Here is a 20,202-nt window from a genome sequence, read left to right on the forward strand (position 1 = left end):
GAGATCCAGTCCTATGTCCTGGTTTTCTGGCAGTGACCCAAGTCGGCTCTTAGAGTAGGCCAACCTACATTTTCTCAGTTGATTCTTTTTGTTTGTTTGTTTGTTTTAAGTAAAAGAGTTCAAATCTACAGAAAATTTCCAGGGAAAGTACAATGCACTCCCACACATGCTTCACCTAGACTTCTAACATTTTGCCACATTTTTAAAATCTCTCTCATATTATTTTTATCAACTTTTTTTTATAATACAAATTTATTATTTTATCTTTATGAGACCATCTGAGGGTAAGCTGTAGCTATCATGATCCTTCATCTCCAAATACTTCAGCATTTATCTGGGTAAAACAAGAACTTCTCTTACATAATAACCATGATACAATGATCTCACCCAGGAAATTAGCACTGATATAATACTATTATCTAATATGCCAGTCAAAGTCAAACTTTGTCAAGTGTCCCAATTGTGTCCTTTATGGCAACTTCTCTTTTTTTCTGATTGAAGATCCACTCCAGGGTTAGACATTGTATTTAGTTGAAATGTCTTTTTGCACTAATGATTTTTGTTCAAGAACATATTTCCTGATAAACAGCAGCATTCTCCCACCCCCCACCCCCATCCTTATTACCTGTAAAGAGCCAGGGATGCATGGCCAGTCTGAGCAACAGCAGCCTTAACCTGGGCCCAGTTCAGCCTCACCTGAGGCTTTGGGAAGGGACCCTCTCTCCTGGTCCTGGGTTTGCCTAGTGAGCTTGTTCTCCATCACTATTAGTGTGTCCCTTTGCTCTGCAGTCAGGTAGGCTATCATTGTCCAGACAAGTTCCCTGGACATGTAAAGCTCCCAAACACGACTTCACTCTAGTTGAAATCTCCCCAGGAGCAGTGACTAATAAAGGATATGCCCTGTTTTCTCCTTCCTAGCTTTCTCTGAAGGCAATTGGCTGAATGCATACCTCTGAGGGGGATTTTCTTTTTTTCCCCCAGCAGCCAGGACTATAGATAATCTGAAATCAGATTAGGTGACTGTATTACTTCTGCTTCAGCCAGAAAAAAATAGTCACCTGAAAAAAGTATCAGGCAGTCAAAAAATGAGGTAACCACATATAATACCGGGATTTAGTAAAATCCAGCTCTGATATCCTCCTGTTGCCTCAGATTCTACAGTGAGAGCAGAAAAGCAAAGCTCATACCAAGATGGCTAATTGGCATGATTTGAGGAATTCACTTACTTACAGTGAGCATAGAACACATTGCCATGGAAGAAAACCCATTTCACATAAGCATCTTCCTGGCTGATGTTGAATTAAGTCTAAATTCAGAAAGAAAATGCCTCAGATTTTCTGAAATCTTTGGGCTTTTGTTTTCTTTGCTAGTATTTACTTAAGAATAGTATGTGTTTTCTCTAATGAGTGAGTTTATTTTTAATTAAAGAGTTCTTTTCAAAGGGTTAAGAGACCTGGCCACAGGTCACCAGGCAGGACTTTCTCCCCCTCTTAAATAGAAGGTAGGTGGAGAAAGCCATATTGGAGAAAGGTTTCAGGGGCAAGGCCTCTTGGGGAAAGTAGGAAGTGGAGCTCGGTGGGAGAAGATTAATTCTCTCTCTTCAGACATGGAGTTCTGTTCTTCCCATGCCTGTTACTGTTTTCATAGCTATTTTTGAGGACGTTCATGATTGTCACTGCAAACACCAGAGCAGTTCTGTGCGGTGTCCCCTATAGAACTCTTGATTGGTAAATTAGATGCATTCTAGTCGAGCACCCTATTCCTGTTCTAGAGACTTCCCACAGGCATCCTGGTTTGCCCAGAACAGTCCTGATTCATCTCTGTTATCCCAATATAGTTATTAAAATGTCCCCATTTTATTTTCAAAAGGTCCTGTTTGGCTGATGACTTACATAACGATACTAAGACTCTGGAAAACTCCAAGTATGTTCTCCCCACACAAAGCCAATGGAGTTGTTTGAGTGGTTTGTGCTAGTGCATACCAGTCTTCATCCTAGTGATTAGCTAACTCTGTTTCTTCCTTCTGCCGTGGAGGATTAACCCATCCCTAACTCTTGCATTCCAAAAGTTCTGATCGCCCCACCTTGTCTTGTCTTCTTCACATTTCTAACCTTCCTCACTAATGAGTTTTATTGGAACGTGGATCCTAGGTGTGTTGTGCAAGTCAAGGCTCTAGCCTGAATTCAGATCTTTCACGTCTAGCAGAGATGTTGGGATGAAATTTGCTGCTTTACCAAAGTGAAACAGCCTTCACCTTTACTGGGCCAAATGCCTTCCTCGGCGCAGATGATATTGAGGCAGTTATTGTGTGGTTTTATGCCTCAGATCCTTTATTTGTAAATCTGAAAGAAGACTAATAGCTTTAAAGTATTTTGAGACTCTCAAAGCTCCGAAGATTATAAATAACTAAAGATATTTTTTTCCCATCTAAAATGGCAGTACAGATACTGCGGTTACTTACTTAATAGATAGCGTGTGTTTCCTGGGCCATTTGCAGCTGATGGGTTTTTTCCAGTGCTCTATTTATAGAGCTAGGTCAGAAATATCACTTCCGTTGGAACTTGACCTACAGACCATTGTCAATTTTAAAGGCCTGAGGAAGTAGAGTGCACACTGAAGACAGCTGGTTCACAGGTTCAGTTAATGAACCACAAACCCCCAAGGAAATTAATTTCGCTGGAGGATAGATGTGTGAGCCTGTCCAAACCTCTTTTTATGTGATACCTTTGCACCATGGCCTCATGGAGCTTGTAGGTCATCTTGAATCCTTATTCTAGAAATAGCCAGTCCTAGGTAGTCTTCTTCCGTTTTACACCCCATTCATCCTCTTCAGCATTGCTTGCTGAAATTCTGGCCTCCTTGTCAAATAAAGCAAGACCTGATGATCTACTAACAGAGGTAGTTTAGGCTACTCTGAGAAACTTAGGGAAAAGCAGATCTAAATTTTCCCTACTTCATCTTTCGACTAGGGCTAACCAAGATTCTCCGTCACTTCCCCAGTTCAAGTGAATGATCCAAAAAAATCTGTGCTGAGAAACTGAATTTAATGGATGGTAATCCCCTTCTGAATCTTACTCTCTCGCTCAGACCCCCACCATTAAGCTCTGTTGTTAGGAAGCCGTGTTTGCTGGGACTTGGTGACTGGCCATCACATGTTTACCCATCATAAGGTTTTTAGGTAGGAGAGACTAAGAAAATTCCTAGTTTGGAGGGAAATCTACTCTTAGGAAAAGGACCATCTGTCTGCAGTCTCTTCAGACTTACATGGGTGGTAGGTAGGGTACAGCCATTCAAAGATAGCACACAGAGTAGAACATTCTCAAACTTCTGGGAAAAGTGAGGCCCAGAATGAAGAGCTAATTTCTTGTCATCAAAATGCCATAGATTCAAAGTTTTTAGTAGAGGCAGAAACTTCTGAGACCATTTTCAACAAGCCCTTGTCATGGACGAGGAAACTGAGGCTCAGAGAGGCAAAGTAACTGGTCGATAGCAAGGCCTGCCCTGATGTTCTTTGTTAAGTCACTCTCCTCCCACCCGGTCTTATTAAAAGCCCACAGCTAAGTCGGAAATAGAACTCCAGGGTCCTGTCGTGTAGCCAGCAGCTGACCATATGCTGCCATGCATTACACAGAACATGCTTTAGAATGTGAGGACAAAGATAAGAAAGAGACTGTTCATTCCAATGCCATCTCCTTCCTGAACTTATTGCAGTCCTGAAAAGATTTATAGGTTATTTTCTTCTTCCTCCCTTCCTCCCGCCCTCCTTCCCTCCCTCCCTTCCTTTTGTCCTCCCTCCCTCCCTTCCTTCCTTTCTGCTTTCCTTCCTTCCTTCCCCTTCCACCATCTCTCTCTCTTTCTTTCCTCTTTCTGATCTCAATAACTTGCCTTTCATCTAAAGGGACAGGAGGGACCACTGTCCAGGATATCCAGCTCTCCTGGGCTGTGAATTTTTCCTTCCTCCCCTCCCCTCCCCCCCATCCTGGGAGTCAGTGCTTTGTTTATACTTGCCTTATTTTTAACATGGAAAAGTCTATCCTTTTAAAGTTGATCCTTGTGCTACAGGGCAGACACTTTTATATTACGGACTAGAGATTCAGTTTGACCTCCCAGAAATGCTTAGCACAGGAGTCATAAATTGAAATGTTTTCAGAGAAGGAGCCTCCGCATTGAAGGCGCCCCAACAGGCCTCTTCTAGATGCTGACACGAGTTGGTACCAGAAGCCCATTACCTTTTTGGAAATCAAGGCTACATAGCAACCTGATTATCCTCCTCCAGTCTGATTACACAAGGACTACACCCTGTGTGCAGAACAGGGAGCGAGCTCCTTGCCTTGTGAGCAATGTGTCTTCATAACCAACTCCCACTCCACAAGCACAGGGAATTGGATCCAAGAGATAGCAGTCATGAACGCTATTCCAGAATCCAAGTCCTGTTGTTTTAACCACTTTATGACTGAGCTTTTCTAGCTTGCTTCATTATGAATAGAATAAAAAAGGTAGAAGATGATAATTCGACTCTCTTTCTCCCTAGAATTTCATTTTCAGTGTTTAATCAGCATTGTTTCTGTCATTTATACATATCAAATATCTCCATCTGTGAGTCACCACAAACCTTTGGTTGCCTGGAGGCAGGAATGATTATTCACATTTTACGCAGATGGGTAAGCAATCACAGAAAGAAAACATGCTCTGACTTACCTAAGAGAATCTCAGAGAGTGGAGAACGCATGTCCCCACCGTCTGTTTTAGAGATATTTGACTTCAGTGTAAACAAATTAGATTTTCTCTATGTAACTTACTCAAATACTTCCACAAGCTCAATCCTGTGGTGACGAAAAATCCCCAATAATGAAAATATTTTCAAAACCGAGTTCACTTATTTGATTTTTCTATCTGTATTGAAATGAACCAAATTCCAGTAAAATGAAGTCATTCTGCCTTGACAGGTCTAAATATCGGAGTCATCAAAAAGGAGAAAGACAGAGAGTGCCCTAATTTTTAGAACTTCCGGTTAAAATGAGTGTAGCGAAGACTCACTTATCTCTTTCCTGACCAACTAGGTCATTGGGCAGGAAAACACCTTTTCTGAAAGGCCAGCAAGTGGATTCCTTCTACCTTTAATTTCCCATAAACAGCATTAATGATTATTTATGCCAGAAATGTTTGAAAGTCAAAAGACAGGAGACATTTTCTAGCTGCAAATAAAATTACAGGGGCACTGGGGTGGCTCAGTGGGTTAAGTGTCTGCCTTTGGCTCAGGTCATGATCTCAGGGATCAAGCCCCATGTTGGGCTTCCTGCTCAGCAGGGAGTCTGCTTCTCCCTTTCCCTTTGCCACCCCCCCCCCCCACACACTTGTGTGCATGTGCTCTGTCTCTCTCAAATAAATAAATAAAATCTTTTTAAAAGTTATAAATTTATATTAACTGACAGTTTCCCCACCTTCTTCTCTCCCACTTCTCTCTCAAGTAATCCCACCACCTATAGCCACTCTTCAGGGTCCTATCAAGTGAAATAACTTTTCAATTCTGGCCAGATTTTTAGGCCTTCCACCAGAGAGGGTCAGTTCCAGGCCACCTGATTTACACGAATCAGCTGCTGGGCCAGTCGAGCGAGGTTAAATAACTTGCCAAGCCAGGGCATGCACTGTCTTTCTGGAAACCCCTGGCCCTGAGTTATCAGCGTATATCAGGACAGAGGAAGCTGGTTGTGGAGCCAGAGTGACACACAGATTCAGATGAGTGATGAGATGCTCGCACTGTGCCTGCATCGGTGTCTTCTCAGAGATGGGCCTTCAGGCTCTCTCTTCAGGCCCTTGCTGAGGCCCCTGTCAACTGGGCTGACATGATTATGGGCTGTTTGACATAAGGAGCCTGGAGAAGGCTGACTGGAGCAGCGGTAAAGACAGTCGGCCCCGCTTTGAGTCCCGACCCTGTCATTAACCAACCACGCGCCCTTGGGAGAATGACCTTAATCCCTCACAGCTTTAGTTTGTCAATAGGGGTGATGATATTCCCTACCTCCCTGGGGATCAAAAAAAGATATAACTAACACATGAAGCTCAAACAAGACGTAAGCCCTCCTCATATAAAAGGCTCACGCAGGGTCTCCTTGTAGTACTTTAAAAATATTGTCTTTTCTTATCATTAGCTTTCAAGGCCCTCTGTTATTGCTCTCGTAGGGGCGTCATGTTGGAGCACTCCTCCACAAGCTGCTCACTCAGGGTTTCCATTAGAAGCTTTCTCGTGGTCATTTGCACTCACTGGCCTTTCGTCAGGCCCTGAGCTTACCTGCCCGGAAAGCAGCCAGGGACATGGGTTCATTGTTATACTGTTTTCATTGCTTTAGGGACATGGCATTCTTTAAATAGTCACTACTGGCCATATGGCTTTGACTCCTGAGAACATCTTCCAGACCTGAGAAGTGCCTATAATTTTATTATTTTAAAAAAAATATGTATATTTTCTGAGTGCTTGACTAATTAACTCCTAATTAGTCTACATACAGTTTTTTGTGGCAAGCTTGAAAGCTCAGTCTTACTTCATCCTATCACTTAGCAGGCATCTAAGCAACAAGCTTCAAACAAGTTTGTTTGAAATTTGTGAACATGGGGGGCGCCTGGGTGGCTCAATGGGTTAAAGCCTCTGCCTTAGGCTCAGGTCATGATCTCAGGGTCCTGGGATCGAGCTCCGCATCGGGCTCTCTGCTCAGCAGGGAGCCTGCTTCCTTCTCTCTCTCTCTCTGCCTGCTTCTCTGCCTACTTGTGAGCTCTGTCAAAGGAATAAATAAAATATTTTTTTAAAAAATGTGAACATGGTATTAATTTTAGATTAAGCAAGATAAAATTAAGAATGTAAATCTGCTGCTAAAACAAATATATGTAACATATATTTCATATATGTTATTGTTCATATATAAATCAAAGTTTAGTAGGAATAACTTAGTAACTATTTAATCAGGATTTACTAAGTGTCTTCTGTGTATCAGTGACACAGAATGATCAAGGCATAAATTAAGTGATTTGGACTAGCATAAATCAGACATGGATTTGACCCTCTTAAGATATGTATTAGGGGTGTTAAGAAAAGCACACACAGGGAATATACCACAGGAGAGAAAATGGTGTAATGTGAGAGAGGGAAATAAAGCATTATGGGGATTTAGAGGAGGAAGACAGTATGTCTGTGATGGCCAAGAAAGTGCCACGCAGGAGGTGGTATCGAAGATAATATGTGGACCTAGAGGCATTTCAGGTGGGGAAGGGACATGGGGAAGAAGTGATTATGTTGGAGCAAAGTCTGTATGAAGTGGAATGGAGGGAGCCGTGTGGAAAGGCAGGTTGGGCACAGACTAGAAGAGCTCTGAATGCCAGTCTGAGGAATTTAGAGCTCTTTGGATGCACTTGGGAGTTGCTGAAAGTTTTCGAGCACGCTTGGTCAGAAGTGGCAGGGGAGTATGCTTAAATGTGTGCTTGGGGAGGTTAATCAGGCAGAAGAAAGAATGGACTTTAGGAACTGACAGAAGCATAGACATCAGTTGGGAAGTTCTAGCAGCCACCCCCAGGTGAAAGCTAATGAGGGTCTGATCTAAGGTTGGGGTAGGAGGATCGGAGGGTAGGGGAAAAGATATAGGTGAGATTTTATAGTTCAGTCAATAGAACTTCACAACTTATTGGAACTGAGAAGCATGGGAGAAGGAGAAATTTAAAAGTGGAACTGAGGTTCTGAACCAGATTAACTAGAAGGCCAAAGAAAGGGACAAAAGAAGGAAGAGTGAGTTATATGGGAAGATATAAGCTTGATTTGAAGATACTCAGTTTATGGTACTGAAATTCATTAGGTCAGACTTGTAGTTCTTGTTGTTGAAAATGGAGGACAAGTGCTAAGGCAGGTTGCAGGTTGAGACAAGGCTTCAAAATCACCCATGTCAGGGTGTTGTCCTTGTCAACAGTGAGGACATGCCATATGGAGAAGACGTTGCAAGCTTTGTGGGAATGAGTGATAGACGGCTCCTAAGTATGTTCATTTGTGCATTTTTAGAAATTGTTAAATTAAGTCAAGAGGATTGTACTTAAACATTGACTTCCTTCTGACTTCTCCTTTTTCAAAGTCAAAAGATGTGGTTGACTCTGAACTCATTTTGTCACACGACAGCACTAGCCGGAGCAGCCAAGGTCTGCCCCTTATGATCATGGATAGATGCGCTCGTTTTCCACAGTCTCCACTACTCCCTGTCATCTCCTAACAGTTCATATTAAACACAAAGTAGAGTAATGGTTGCTTAGGGCTGGGGGGGCAGAGAGAGGGGCTTGAGGCTTATATGGCTAAGGCACATGGAGTTTCTTTTTGAGGCGATGAAGTGTTCTAAAGCCGATTGTGGTAATGCTTGAACAACTCTGAATATAGTAAAAACCATTGGACTGTACACTTTGGGGGGATTGTATGATGTGTGAATTATCTCAAAAAAGCTGTTTTATAAAAATGTGAAAACAAAAAAAGAAAAGAGAAGAAAAATCAGTTGCTATTGCCTTTCCAGGGTTGGTTTTCTTATAATAGAAAATATTTCTTTATTAATATATCTCTATCAAAAAGGGGAAGATGGAAGACAAGAGGGATGTGTATTTTAAGAAGAATGGAAGAAAGTATATCTCTTTGCAACAATAAAGGATTCCTGCATTTTAAGATGCAAACACCTGGCCTCTTTACTAAATGCACATTACCTTCCTAGCCACTGAAGGCACTTGGGTGATAGGAGAAAAATCAGTCACTGTCAGCCCCCTGCAGTCCACCCATAACTAGGAACAGAAGGAGAAGAAAAGCAGAGAAGGAAAAGAACACTCATCAAGATCCAGAAGAAGCAGAAGAACCGTATCTCAGATGCCAAAAGACGGGGAAGCTTTATTAGCTGCTGCCAAGAGGTCAAGGAGGATGGGGACAGAGAAGTCAGGAGGTTACAGGAGACCATCCAGTGAGAAAGCTTAGAGCAGTGGGGCCAGAGAGAGACTTGGGAGCAGACGACAAAGTGCCCCAGATACATTATTCGGGAGTTAGTATTTGTCCTCAGCACGGAGGGCTGCTGGAGGAGTTTGAGCAAGGGGGTGGTGTGATCCTATGAGCATGGTCTAGATAATTTGTTTTCAGATTAATTTGTGTGTGCTTTGAATAATGTGCATGATACACTACAGTCACCCTAAATTTTACTCTTCCCAATGCTAAATTCTTCTTCATTTGGAACTCCCCAGGCTTGTTGTGGTCCCAGTTGTTGATTCCCATCTAATTCATTCCTGTACCTGCTTGAACCGGAGAAAATGTATGGTTGGTGTTGTCTAACCCAGGGGCATTCAACCTCAGCACTCTCGTGTTTGGGGCTAGATAATTCCTTGTCGAGAGCCTGTCCTGTGCATGGGTGTTCAGCAGCATCACCGGCCCCCACCCTCTAAATGCCAGTAGCCCTCCCACTTAGACATTGCCAACAAATTACCTCCAGCCTAGAACCGCTGACCCACATTCATCTGCTATAATATTTGGGCCCAGGAGTGTACAGCCATGCAAAGGCCATGAAGAGTTGGTAGACCACCTTGAAAGATGACAGGTCCAGAAAAGAAAGAAGAGAAAAGAAGACCAATACTCTGGACTAAGGGGTGAAAATCAGAGGATGCAGTAAGCAGGCAATGAATGAGAAGCTCACGGCCTCATGTTGTTTTAGCTAATCTGGTGGGCTTCAGCCTCTCTGTATTTAGTCTCCTCATTGCAAGGAGACAGCATCTTGAGATTACAAAGCACAGTGAATGTCCCACTGTGCTCCCTATAGGGCTAGGATTCCTCTCAGGGCCAAAGCAGGCACAGGAATTCAGAGGAGTCCTCAGAATGGGCCAGATATGAGGGGAGGGGGATAGGCAGGCTTCTAAGTGGTGGAACTAGTGAGCTTGCCTCTAAGGAGAACGAAGAGGAGGAGAGCAGGAATAGTTTCCTCCTGGTGACATCAAGAGGGATCAGCGAGGCTCTGGAGATGGAAAGTAGTAGATGAAGCCCAACTTGGAGTAGACTGGAAATTCAGATGGATCCTTCAGATCCCTCCCCTTACAGGAAAGTCTTAGAAGGTGAAAGAGTGTTTCTCTGGGGATAAGGCTGTCTAATACAGATTAGATATATAAAAATGGTTAGATCTTTCGTATTCCTCTTCTGGGTGTGTGTATGCAAGGATTGGAAGGGTAAAGGATTTTATATACATATGCTACCGTTTCTATACTGATTAGGAAAATTGAGTTAAGACTCTTATCAAGCTAAACAAGCCTTACAACTCCATTAAACTAAGACTGTTTCATAACTGGCTCTCATTCTATGAGGTAGCATTATGCCTTTCTGCCATGATGTTGAGTAGCTCAATTTTTTATTAGCAATGGCTCCAAGCTGCCTTGCATGCAAGTTCTTATTGATATATAACTCTGTTATCTTTTAGCCTAGTGGTGGTCTCTTTCACTGAGACTAAAGGAAACTCATGCTGGTTTTTATTTTTAGTCTCATGTTCCTTAACCCCTGTCCTTCTTCTCTAATTTGTCAACTTTTGTGGTAATGAACTGAGTCCCCAGGAGTCTCTAAGCAATGAGCAGTGACTGGACTTTTGTTTATGGAAAACACCATTACAAGAAATGGGCATTCATAGTCATGGTTTTACCCTGTTTCATTTCAGGCACTTCTGGATCCAGCTGTGTGACAGCTGCCCTAGGAAACACCTGGAGTCACAGTGTGAACACCCGGCTGATTCTCCAGTCCCTTGGTTCAGAGAGAAGACAGGTGAGTTCTTTGACAATGTTTTCTGACTGTTGAGTTTAGAGAACAAGATGTACTTAGCAATATGAATGTTCATCTCCTAAAAGCATTGGCCACGTTTTCTGTCCTGGGCCAACACCATCGGGGGCAGGTAAAGAAATGAGCATCCCTGCTCCCCCCCCCCCCCCCAATAGCAGTTATAATGAAGTGGGAAATCAGTCATTCGCAGGAAAAAATGTGTAAGAATAGAGCCCATAGAGTTAGCATGCCTCCTGATATTTGCCAATGGCTTGGAAATGACCAAGGTCCACCCTCTAGGGAGCTCAAACTCTCCATCTCTAAAGCACGAATGATCATTTCACTTAGCTGGTATTTGTTGAGGACTAGATAATTCGTGGACAAATTAAATAATGACAGTGCTTTTTCTTGAGGTTAATATGCTTTGAAAACCATAGGCCAGACAGATCCTGCCATGTGATAAACTATTCCCCAGACCATGGGTACTTGTGCACTAACTCATAAGCCAGTAGGTTCAAGTACCGAAATTTGCTGGAGAGACCCCCAAAAGGATGACAGCTCTTTCAGAGCTCCCTGTTGATGGTTTCTATCCTGGCCTCAAATGAGAACTGTCTCCCCACCCCGCCACGTTCCATCCAGAAGGTTTAACTTTCTACAACCCTTTCTTTCATTCAAAGAAAGGAACACCACAGTCTGACTCCTTTAGTAAAATGTTTCATAATTAGGGAATTTATTTTTCCCGATGCCTAACCTCAACTTTATTCTGTTGTGTGGACCCGGTTCCATCATAACCTCTCCCACAAGCAGGAGGAGGAAGAAGATAGGGTGAATGTTCTGATTTGTTGGATGGGGCAGAATTCAGGAATCCAGATTTGCCCATCTTGCTAAATGTGTTACAGTCCAGGTTATTCACTAAAGAGGCATGAAATATCATGCTGGTGGTCCTTTCTGGGAGAGGTGGCGGGGAGCTGTTGCCCTTCACCTGCATTAGGTAAATTGGCTGTCTTCCAAGGAGTCAGGAATCATCAGAAACAGACATGAGCCTTTGCCTGTTCCAGACATAACTTTCCGAGTGCCCTTGGTTACAGACCAGAGGATTCTTCTTGGTTTGCTTGGGACTGTATAAATAACATTCCAGCTTGATGATTGAGTCAGCCATGTTCTGAGAAGATGGAGCTGCTTGTTTTCGTTTAGGGGAACATTCTTAAGTTTTCAGGCCCTGGCGTGCTCATTACCTCAGTGATACCTTTTCCCCGATGATTCAAGTATCCTGGGTTCTGAATCCATTACTTCTCTTTTCAGAGCCAGAGATGTTCCTGTAGAACCTAATGACCTTTGTTTTATACCCGAGGTTATAAATTATGTTAAATAAACCCAGTTTGCAGCTGTCAGGCACTACTACCTAAATTCTTATTTGAGGAAGCAAAATTCCTTGTGAATCAGCCTGGATCCATTCATTTTCATGGATCTTCAATCCCGTTCCTTAAAAATGGGTAGTTTATCTCTGTTTTAGGTTTCAGATGGTGCACACTGATTTTGTGATATAGTCTGTTACATATGGTAGCATGGACTCCAGACTCCCAGATCCTTGTTTTACCAATTCCAGCTAGCATTTGTTAGTATATAAAGAAGTTAGTGCCATATTTTTCTTTTCCTTTTGTTTTAGTAAATTAGCTGGTCATTTCCATTTTGTAGACATTCATAGGAAATAGCTGGTAGGACAAACGCTATTATTTTATGTCTCTTTGGTAACTGCAGGATTCTGGTGGCTCTTGGTTCTTGGCTCATAAGGTCAAACACAGGCCACTAGTCACAAGAAGAATGAGGAGCACAGCATGGATAGATCAGTGACAGTTTATCAACTCATATCCTATCAAATGAGTCAGTGATGTTATCTTAATCTACAACATGTTACTATCATTGCTAATCAATCAAGAGCAGAGTTAAATGCTTTTGAATCATGGTTTCAAACACTAATTAGTAAAATATGTAAATAAAATAGTAAAGTATAATAAAATGCTGTAGCAAAGTAAAATATGACCAGTGTTAACATGGCCAACCCAAGCAGAAGGTCTTACACTTAATTAATCTATGGAAGTGTGTGTGCCTTTTGGGACCAGTGTTTCAATTTGTGGCCTAATAACTAGGATGAAATTTGATGTAGAAAACATGTCTCTATCTGATGAACTTATCTTGCTTTGGCAGAGGACATGCATCGTGATTCACTGAGCTTCTCCTGTGGTCTTACTTCTTGACAAAGTAGAGAAGCCATATGAAGATAAACCTTTTCTGGGATATGTGCACAAAAAAGTACCTTAAGCTGGTCTTTAAGGTAGTTGTTCCAAGCAATACTTCCTTATAGGACTACTTAGTAGGAAAACATGCCTATATCATTCTAGCATCGCCAGATCTCTGGAACACCAACTGCCAGGAAAAGATATCAGGTATAGCTCTCCCCACCCCCACCAGTGCACAGAGGCCACTACACCAAGGGATCAAGGACATGGAATGAGGATTATGTTTTATCCCGTTTCTATGACATTGAGCTCTACGCCAGGGCTCTTGAATGTGAGGCTTAGTCTGAGATCACAGGGCTGGAAGGAGGTCAGGTCAAGCTGAGCAGCTCTACGAGCCGATTAAACCAAGAGCTGAATTGTATAGTCCAAGGGAAGGAGTCCTCGCTGGCTGATTATTTTCTTTACACCCTGGAAACTTTGTAAAATTATATAATCAGGAAAGAAATCTCCTTATCAGGGCACAAGCCAAGTTAATGCTCTTGTTTATTCTGCTTCAGTGTTTGCAAAAACCCTCTTAAGAAGCTGGGAAACATTTTCTTTTGGCCTAATTTAGTTTTTTTTCCATTTGACTTTTATTTACTCTTTCTCTAGTCTGCTTCAATCCTGCCCCACCCTTTGTGCAACATTTTTATTCTTACCAAAGATGTGTCCTTAAAGTGGAATTAAAATGGCCTCTACTGGGGGGTTTTTCTCCTCCTCTTTCAATATTTTGGATTTTTTTTTTTTTTTTTTTTTTTTTGGTAATCAAAAATATGTTTTTGGTTCACCCTGTATGTGGCTTGGGGATGCAAAGAAGTAGAAGACAGAGTTCCTGCCTTCGAGGTTCTTCTGGTCAAGTGTGAGAGATGGTACATGTGTGTTTACAGTCATAAATAATCAAAATGAAGTGCACAAGTCAAAGAACAAACTAGCAGTCAAGTGTGGTGTTGGATTTGTTACCTAATAACTGGTTAGGACGGTACCTGCTTTGAAACCAGAGCAAGGTAAACTCACCAGAGGCCCACTAGCCTTTTTAAAAGACAAGGCTTGAGTTATCACTTTAAATCAGTGTCTCTCAAGCCTGGCTGCTTTTTAGACTCATCACAGGGGCATTTGCAAAATACCAACACCAGAGCCCCACCCCGCCCAATTAAATCAAAATGTGTGTTGGTGGGCCGGGCACTGTGTTTATTTGTAAAGCTCCCTGCCAGGAGCCAAGGCAGAAAACCACTGCCCTACATAGATAAATGTATATTCCTGAGAGAGGAAAGGGAAAATTCAGGGTGAGGAGGAACAGGAAAAGAAGACAAACAGGAGGGCAGGTACCATGTTCAGAAGACAGCTTGGTTCTAACCTTATCTAACCAGAGCAGAGGGTTTGCGCCCTCAGTCACTTGACAAGGCTTTATTTGCTCAGCTCTTCTCTGCTAGTCACCATGTAAGATGCCAGGGATTAAAAATATGAGTAAGTCGATGCCCTGAAGACACAAGTTCACAATCGACCTGGGGAAAGGGGAATGTGTGGACCGTACCTGCTGCACACACGTGGTGGGTCTAGTGAGAGTGGAGGGGAGGGTGCCCCTCCCCCCCCGCAAAGGAAGGTTCTGGGGTGTTTGATGAGGCAGCAGCTTCATCAAAGTTGAAGAAGCTTGGCTGAAGCCTTCCTTCAGGAGGCGCTGGCAGTGACCTGGTGTGCCATCATGAGGGGCTGGAAAAGGTGGAGCGAGGGTGGTCATACGTGAAAGAATGATGGAAGAACTTGATGAAATATTCATACTATTTCTCATCAAGTCTTCGTGAAGTCCATTCCTACGAACCACATATGGGATTATATAAATTTTTCAGTACTCTGGAAGGAGTAATGAAGGAAATTAATCCCAACTAAGCTTCACACCCTCTTGAAGAAATAAATATTATGACTCTCTCATTTCAACAAATTGGGAAGAGAGAACTTTTTCATATAGTAGGTTTATTTAAATGGACTTTATAATAATATTTTCATCTGCTATTTAGAAGTCACCCGGAAGTTAAAGAACACTTGAGGGGAAGAGCCTAAAGTACCTAGTAAATTGTTGACAAGACTCATAATGTTTCTCAAACTCCTGGTCCTTACTGGAATCCTTAGGCTTTTCTCAAGGTCCCAGGTTGTTTTGCATCTGGGAAGTATTTAGTGTCTCCTTTCTGGTGATATAATTCTTCTCTCAGTATGCATTTTGTGTTTTTAAAGACTTAAGGGGCACCTGGGTGGCTCAGTCAATAAGCATCTGCCTTTAGCTCAGGTCATGATCTTAGGGTCCTGGGATCGAGCCCCATGTCGGGCTCCCTGCTCAGTGAGAAGCCTGCTTGTGTTCCCTCTCTCTCTCTCTCTGTCTCTCTCTGTCAAATTAATAAATAAAATCTTTAAAAGACTTAAAACACCATCACTGTGGAGCCTTCCTGACACTGAGTTTAATCAGCCCTGTTTCCCTCAGTTTTGCCCACAGATGCACCTAGTACTTTCCTCTGTTCTTGCATGAGTGAAACCCAGATTGTAAGCCCCTTGAAGGCTGTGACTGAATTTATTTGTATACCCTCAGAAGCAGAACAGTGCTTGACGTTTACACATTCAGTACATATATTTGGAAAGAGAGAGAGAGAGAGAGAAACTCCTCATATCCATATGTAAACCCAGTCCTGAGAAAGAAGGCCATACTGCTTATTTGGAATCACTGTTCCCCAGAGGAACTGAGTTACACAGCTTAATAGTTCCTTTAAAGTATTAGTAATTGTCAGTTAAAAAGGTTGGCATCAGACCTTGACCATTACCAGCAGATCCTTATAATGATGTGCTGTACGACTAACAAATATAGGAATGTCTTTCTGCAGAACTAGCCTGCTGGGGGCTGTGGGAGAGTGAGAGTCAGGCTTTCCTTGAAATCGTAGTTGGAATTCCTCTGTGTAAGCAAACCAGAGCCCTAGACCCAAGCAAAGTGAAGGAGAGGGGTCCCACAGCTGCTTGCAAGGAACGGGCAGCTTGCGGACCTTGGCTGAGGGGAAGGATAAGAAATCTTTGTTGCCATCTTCCAACAGTCATGAGTTCTGCTGTCTGTGCTTGGATAGGCTTAATGGAGGACTGACTAACTGAAGGAAAGATGAGAAATCTGTTCTCCCAGATAAGCTGAAGGGTAGGTTTGGGGCAAGAATGTCAGGCACACAATCATATTCACCCAAAGAGAGACATTGAAGGGATGTTTTACCTCATGGAAGTCGTAGTTTTATGTCTCTCTATTTGCAGAATCCTCCAGGGAGGAACTCAGGGTTAGTTGCCTTCACTCAAAAATGAACCCCTCTCCCTTTGTTAAATGGTTCCAGATCGTCATGTTTATTCTGTGCCTTTCTACCTCAGCCCGTCTGCTGCTTTTAGGCAAGGAGACTGGTGTGTATGTGTGTGTATCCAGCCAGAGGAAAACTCTGGCTTCAGGGGTGGGAGAAATTTCTTTTTAAGCATAAATGTCTGCAGAAATAGCAAAGGGAACATAGAATCCCAGCCAAGTACATTGCCTTGGGTATAAATGTTCCATCCCTTTTCAGAGCTGCTCGAGTGTGAAATCTAACCCCCTGCCCACACTCTTCCCTCAGAAGTGCTCGAACGGGTATTGAGCCGATTGGGAAAATGTATAAAAGAGGAGCCCAGAATGGTGACTTTCATTTTTTTAAATAATTTTTTTAATAAACATATAATGTATTATTAGCCCCAGGGGTACAGGTCTGTGAATCGCCAGGTTTACACACTTCACAGCACTCACCACAGCACACACCCTCTCCAATGTCCATCACCCCACCCCCTCCCTCCCCCTACCCCCCAGCAACCCTCAGTTTGTTTTGTGAGATTAAGAGTCTCTTATGGTTTGTCTCCCTCCCGATCCCATCCGAATGGTGACTTTTAAAAGGATCCCCCCCAACTTTTTTTTTTAGGCCAGCAGGCAAATGTATTAAAATCTGAGGATATCCTACCTGAAGTTGTGCAGTAACAGCAAATGAATGCAGTGAGCTAAGACTCAGAGCTTAGAGACAGGCTCCATCCGAGAAAGGACAACATAGACACCCCCATGGGCACTCCCTGTTTCTGTCTCCGCATCTGAGATAGGAATAGCAATGCCTTCCCCACTGCCTACCAAAAAAAAACAATACAAAACAAAACAAAAACCCAAACTCCATTGAGTCCCTCTGGGGGGAAAAAATCCCTAGTTCTTAATGGGCTTAAGTAGAGAAAACTTTCCCTTGCAGGGGTTCCATTGGAAATTCCTAGTTAAAAATTCATTAGTACAGTTGCCCCCATGCTTCTGATGGGGATCTTCTTTTCAGTGCCTTGGCCATGATAGACAATGTACCTTTGCTGAGGGGAAGCATCAGTCTTTCCTAGAAGATTTTGAGCCACAGGGAGTCAAGAAAAATTCAAATCAAAATCAAAACAAAATAAGCGTGGGGCGGGGGGTTAGAAACCATCACAGGATTTTAAATGTCCTTAAAAAGTAGAGTTGTAAAAGTAAGTTTTAGCACTATTTCAAAGAGGAAAAGGTACTTGAACACCAAAAAATAGAGAAGACATTATCTATGAATAAAGAATACTATTATAAATCAAACACATTTGTTTTTATGGAAGACTTAGTACATGTCCGTGTTTCTGTCTTTGAAGATTATGATCTATGACATGAGAGGCTGAGTGACTGGTCCACTCACACAGTGTTTAGGTGACTTCCCCTTTACTGAGCCATTCACCTTCCCAGTATTTTATCAGCTCTGTCATTCTCCGCCAACTCTGACTAGTTTTATTTTCACATGCTGTCTGGTACCAAATCCCCTTTTGCAGTGACCCTCCCAGCTCTAGCTTGCTAAGTAAACCAGGGCAAATATGTGAATGAGAGATTTCCAGAGAAATCTCAGCTGTTGCAGGAAATGGAAGAGACACAGGGCTTTGGAACCAAACTGAAGACCTTGTTGTCAGCTAGGGAAGAGAAGTGTTTTCAGTTGGGAAACAACATAGGAAACAGCTATGAGATCTCTTGGACAAGGCGGTGACCTGAGAGTCAAGGACACTTAAATGTATTTGGCTCATCTGAGAATGAATGTTGGACAGGATGTTGTATTTTGGCTTTGGTTAGCTATGACTGAGAAGAAAATGGGGCAACATCTTTGGTTAGGAAAAGCAATAGCTACATAAACTATGAACTGATTTACAAATGAACCAGAGCTCTTTCACTAGAACCTTTAAAGGCCTTTAGGATATGACAATGTCCCATCTGAGATGCCTCCTAGAGATGATCTTATCCAGGGATTCTCAACTACAGGGACCTTAAGAATCACAGGTGTTTGTTAATGCTGACTCCTAGGCCCGGCCCCAGTGACCCTTCAGTGAGAGCAAGCACTTCCGGTGATTCTCACCAGGGTGGGCCTCAGAACCACACTGTATTCTAGCCATTTCATTTCACAGATAGGGGTAAGCAACTGAGGTTCAGTGACTTAGGCAGGGTCACACATCTAATAAGCAGCTGAAATGGAAGTGGAATTAAAGTCTGCTCATTTCTAATCATTTGCTATTTTCACTCTACTATGCTGACTTTTAATAGGAAAACTTTGGACAAAAAAGTGCCCTAACCCAATCAGTTGACTGGGTTTGTAGGCAAAGTGATATCTATATCCTCTATGACTCTTAGTGGCTTATAGAAAGGTTCTACAGAACTCTGTGAAAAAAATGTGTATTTTTTAAAAGTACCATCCCACCCCACATTGCAGTGAATCACCAGATGAAAGCATTTTAGGGGTACCTGGGTGGCGCAGATGGTTAAGCAACCAACTCTTGGTTTTTGGCTCAAGTCGCGATATCAGGGTCATGAGATTGAGCCTCACATGGGGCTCCATGCTCTGTGGGGAGTCTGCTTGAGATTCTCTCTCTCTGCCTCTCCCACTCATGCTCTCTCTCTTTCAAGTAAATAGAAAAAAGAAAGAAAGAAAGTCAGCATTCTAAATTCTTGGATAATACATAACTTTTTCTAAGTTGAACTTCACAGTGAGCATGGACTTCCCAACCAAATGACTCTCTTAATACACAACATCCTGCAAGCAAGGCTGTCTTCTCTCCCATCTTCCACAAATGGTCACATGTGCTCATGGAGAGGCACCCTTCATCTTGAGCTTCCCGTTGCCTAGCTTCATAGGCTAAAGGTATGGGATGGTTTGGGAACCTTGGAGTTTTCTGGTCTTTTGTTTGCTTGGTCTTCTCAGAATGGGAGAAGCTTTGCAATTCTCATATTTTTGCATCTTTGCATCTTCATTTGAGAAAGTCAGAGTGGAACAGGGGTAAGGAGGAAGCCTGCGTGGAGACCCATTTCCTGCTGTCTCAGGATCCTACAGTTTGGTAGTGAAGAGAATCCTTGCTGGCTTCTGATGCTCCAGGCAACACTAATTTCAAGTCCTCTTTATTGTCTCAGGAGGGAAGGGGGTTAATCTTATTGAGTACTTTTGGTTGCCGGCATCAGGTTTGATCCTTCACGTGCATTATTTCCACTGACCCCCACAACAAGCCTTCCACAGAGATCTTTTCGTCTCCTTTTTACAGAGAAACTGAGCTAGAGAAACAAGCTAATAACTCGTATTCAGTAGTAGTTCAAGATTTGAGACCAAGTTTGCTCAACTTCCAAACCTAAGTCTTCTTGCTATACCATGTCCTCTGAGATGTAGGTGCCCCCCTCCTTTTTTTAAACTTTAGGAATCAAATGAGGTGTTGGAAAATGAGGCCTTGCCTTAGTGATGATTCTTTTGGCTTGCAATGAATGGTCCTTATTATCTTTCTCTCTGATTTTTCCCCAAGGATGACTGGATCTAGAATGTCATTTAGCTTACCTCCAAAGCTTACTAAATTACATATTAGAACAGCACCTCCCACTCGGGGGCCAGGGACTTTAAGAAGGAGATGATGAGCTGCTTCTTGCTTTTTTCCTCTTGCTCTTGCCATTATTTGGCTGAGAAATACTCCTGGCATGTGACTGTGATTCAGAAATGCTCCTTGCCCTGTCTGTGTGTGTGATTTGAATAGCACAGCTTGTCACACATGTGGCTGAAGCAGAGCCAGCTCAGAGAATTCGTCATCTGGTTGCTGTTGCCA

General features: G+C 42.7%; 1 protein-coding gene across 7 annotated transcripts in view; it reads left to right on the top strand.

Annotated features, from left to right (window-relative positions):
- Positions 1 to 20,202, top strand: part of RAD51B (RAD51 paralog B) — a 647,202-nt gene that overhangs the window by 515,179 nt on the left and 111,821 nt on the right. For all 7 annotated transcript variants that reach the window (XM_046006988.1, XM_046006987.1, XM_046006991.1 and 4 more), the window contains one exon: positions 10,689 to 10,792. In XM_046006988.1, coding sequence (XP_045862944.1) covers positions 10,689 to 10,792 — 104 coding nt within the window. The remainder of the gene's footprint in view (positions 1 to 10,688; positions 10,793 to 20,202) is intronic.

The sequence above is a fragment of the Meles meles genome, chromosome 6 (assembly GCF_922984935.1).
Source record: "Meles meles chromosome 6, mMelMel3.1 paternal haplotype, whole genome shotgun sequence".
Taxonomy (NCBI): domain Eukaryota; kingdom Metazoa; phylum Chordata; class Mammalia; order Carnivora; family Mustelidae; genus Meles; species Meles meles.